The sequence below is a fragment of the Sinocyclocheilus grahami genome, unplaced genomic scaffold, assembly GCF_001515645.1.
Source record: "Sinocyclocheilus grahami isolate Dianchi unplaced genomic scaffold, SAMN03320097.WGS_v1.1 scaffold7260.1, whole genome shotgun sequence".
Lineage (NCBI taxonomy): Eukaryota > Metazoa > Chordata > Actinopteri > Cypriniformes > Cyprinidae > Sinocyclocheilus > Sinocyclocheilus grahami.
In genome coordinates this window covers 8,222-10,306 of record NW_015511374.1, presented here as the reverse complement: position 1 = coordinate 10,306, position 2,085 = coordinate 8,222, and the positions used below count along the sequence as shown (strand labels likewise).

General features: G+C 34.2%; 1 protein-coding gene across 1 annotated transcript in view; it reads right to left on the bottom strand.

Moving 5' to 3' along the window:
* Positions 1-41: 41 nt before the first annotated feature.
* The window catches only part of LOC107577794 (junctional adhesion molecule A-like), a gene marked incomplete at its 3' end in the record, with an annotated part of 9,643 nt that continues 7,599 nt past the window's right edge, over positions 42-2,085 (bottom strand). The window contains exons 5-6 of the mRNA XM_016263829.1: positions 582-601; positions 42-198 (exon numbers count right to left, since the gene is read on the bottom strand). Coding sequence (XP_016119315.1) covers positions 42-198; positions 582-601 — 177 coding nt within the window. The remainder of the gene's footprint in view (positions 199-581; positions 602-2,085) is intronic.

Sequence of the window (2,085 nt, the reverse complement as noted above, 5' to 3'; positions counted from 1 at the left end):
CAATCCTACAGCCTGAACCACCGTAGGAAAACCATCCTTACAGTGTGGTTCACCAGGTCATGGAGATTCATCAGTCTGCTGTGATTCTGCTGCTGCTCTTGGCTGCTTCTTTCACTGCTTATGGTCAACCAGATGATATAAAGCCCCGTTATCAAAAGTTCCTCGATCAACATTTTGGTCCACGTGTGAGTGAGCATGCTTGTGACAGAGAAATCAAAAACAGAAAAATCACTGTCTCTGAAAGTGCAAATGGCTGCAAAGAAGTCAACACCTTCATACAAGCGAATACAAATAATATTAAAACAGTTTGTGGTGACGGAGGAACTCCACAGATGAATAACAGGAACCTGTCTACGAGCAACCAGCCTTTTCCTGTGGTCACGTGTAAATTACAAAGTGGGCAGAGACACCCACATTGTCAATATAGAGGGAAGAAGTCCAGTCGTTATATTGTATTGGGGTGTAAAGAAGGCTGGCCTGTACATTATGATGAAGGCATAATTAATGTACTGTTTAGATGACAAGCTAAATAGAGCCTCAAAGAGCTGCATAATACAGTAGTTTGCTAATCATTTGTTTACCATGTCTTTGCTGTCTTTTTCTGTCAAAAAAAAAATCTTTATATTTATATTTGAGCAATATAATTTTTTTTTTTTTTTAGAACTGCATACAGGTCCACCTGAAGTTAAAATAAAATTACCCCATCTGGCATTATTAGACTGTAGGAAGGAGAATATTTTCACTGTCTCTCATCTCATGGTGCACCAGTCTGTTTTTATCTTAAGTAAGCTTAATGTTAAAAATGTACATTATTTTTTTATTTAATTGAACTTTAATAGTATATTCTTCAGAATCTCTCCGAGATCTTCACTTCTTCATGCATGTCTGTAGCTGCATATCATGTGCAAGATTCAGCTAGTCTAGCAAAATTGTAACATGTGTTGAGCAATTAAAAAATAAATAAATAAATAAAGGGAGTAGTAAATGTACCAAAAGAGATGAGGATAAGAAATATGAAGATGAGTTTTGCACACCTGTCTGTAATCATCAATACAACTTCTCTACTACCCATAAACTCATCTTCTTGATTGTCTTGTATCTCAACAACACCAATTTGAAGATACACAAACTTAAATTTAGAGAATAGAAGGGAAACTAAGGTAAAACAGCTGGAAATATACTGAGATCCAGATGAAAACCACGACTTAAAGTTTTAAAGCCAAAACCAATGCCATGCATTTTGTCACAGAGCACTCAGAGACTCTATGGAAGATCCAAGTACAGCTTTTAATAAAGTAATCCAAAACAGGCAAAAGGCAGAAAGTACCAGCACATAGTAATCCAGAATAGATGCCAGACACAGAGTACACTGCAATACTTCAGTATATCATTTATTTTCATTTGAATGTAGCTAATAATAAAATAATGAACTCTAAATTAAATTAATAATTTACTTACTCCTGATTTCTCTCAACATGGGGACAGCAGAGCTGACAGACAATAAACGTGAAAGCAAAGTAACTGGCATTACTTATTTGAAAGAGTAGCACAGATATTTTGTTGTAAAAAAATAAAGTAATCTGACCACATGACTCAAGTTACTTGTAATGTGTTACCCCCAACAATGCTGGTTACTAGTACTTTACACAAAGTTGCCATTTACAGGTTATAAAATGTATAAAAAAATAATCACCAGGGTGAGGCCATCACAAGCAAAAATCTAACGGAAAATACAATGAACTATCACCCTAAATCTAAATAAAACTACTGATTCATTGCTAGCTTAGTCCACGGTTATGATAACACACACAAAAATATTTTAGAGACACTGATTCCAGAAATTATAAGTGAATCATGTGTTTTTAATAATATTTATCACATAAACATACAAAGATTAATCAAGTTCATTTCCTTGTTTCAGAAAAATAAAACTGCATTACTGGTTTTACTTTAAGGCTATTTTAGTGTTTGCTAAAGTAGCATTAAGGAACACAGAAAGGAAAATATCTAACAATATTCTGCCCAGAGTACAATGCACACAATATTAATAACAGTGTACTAAAACACCTTGGTTAATAATAATAA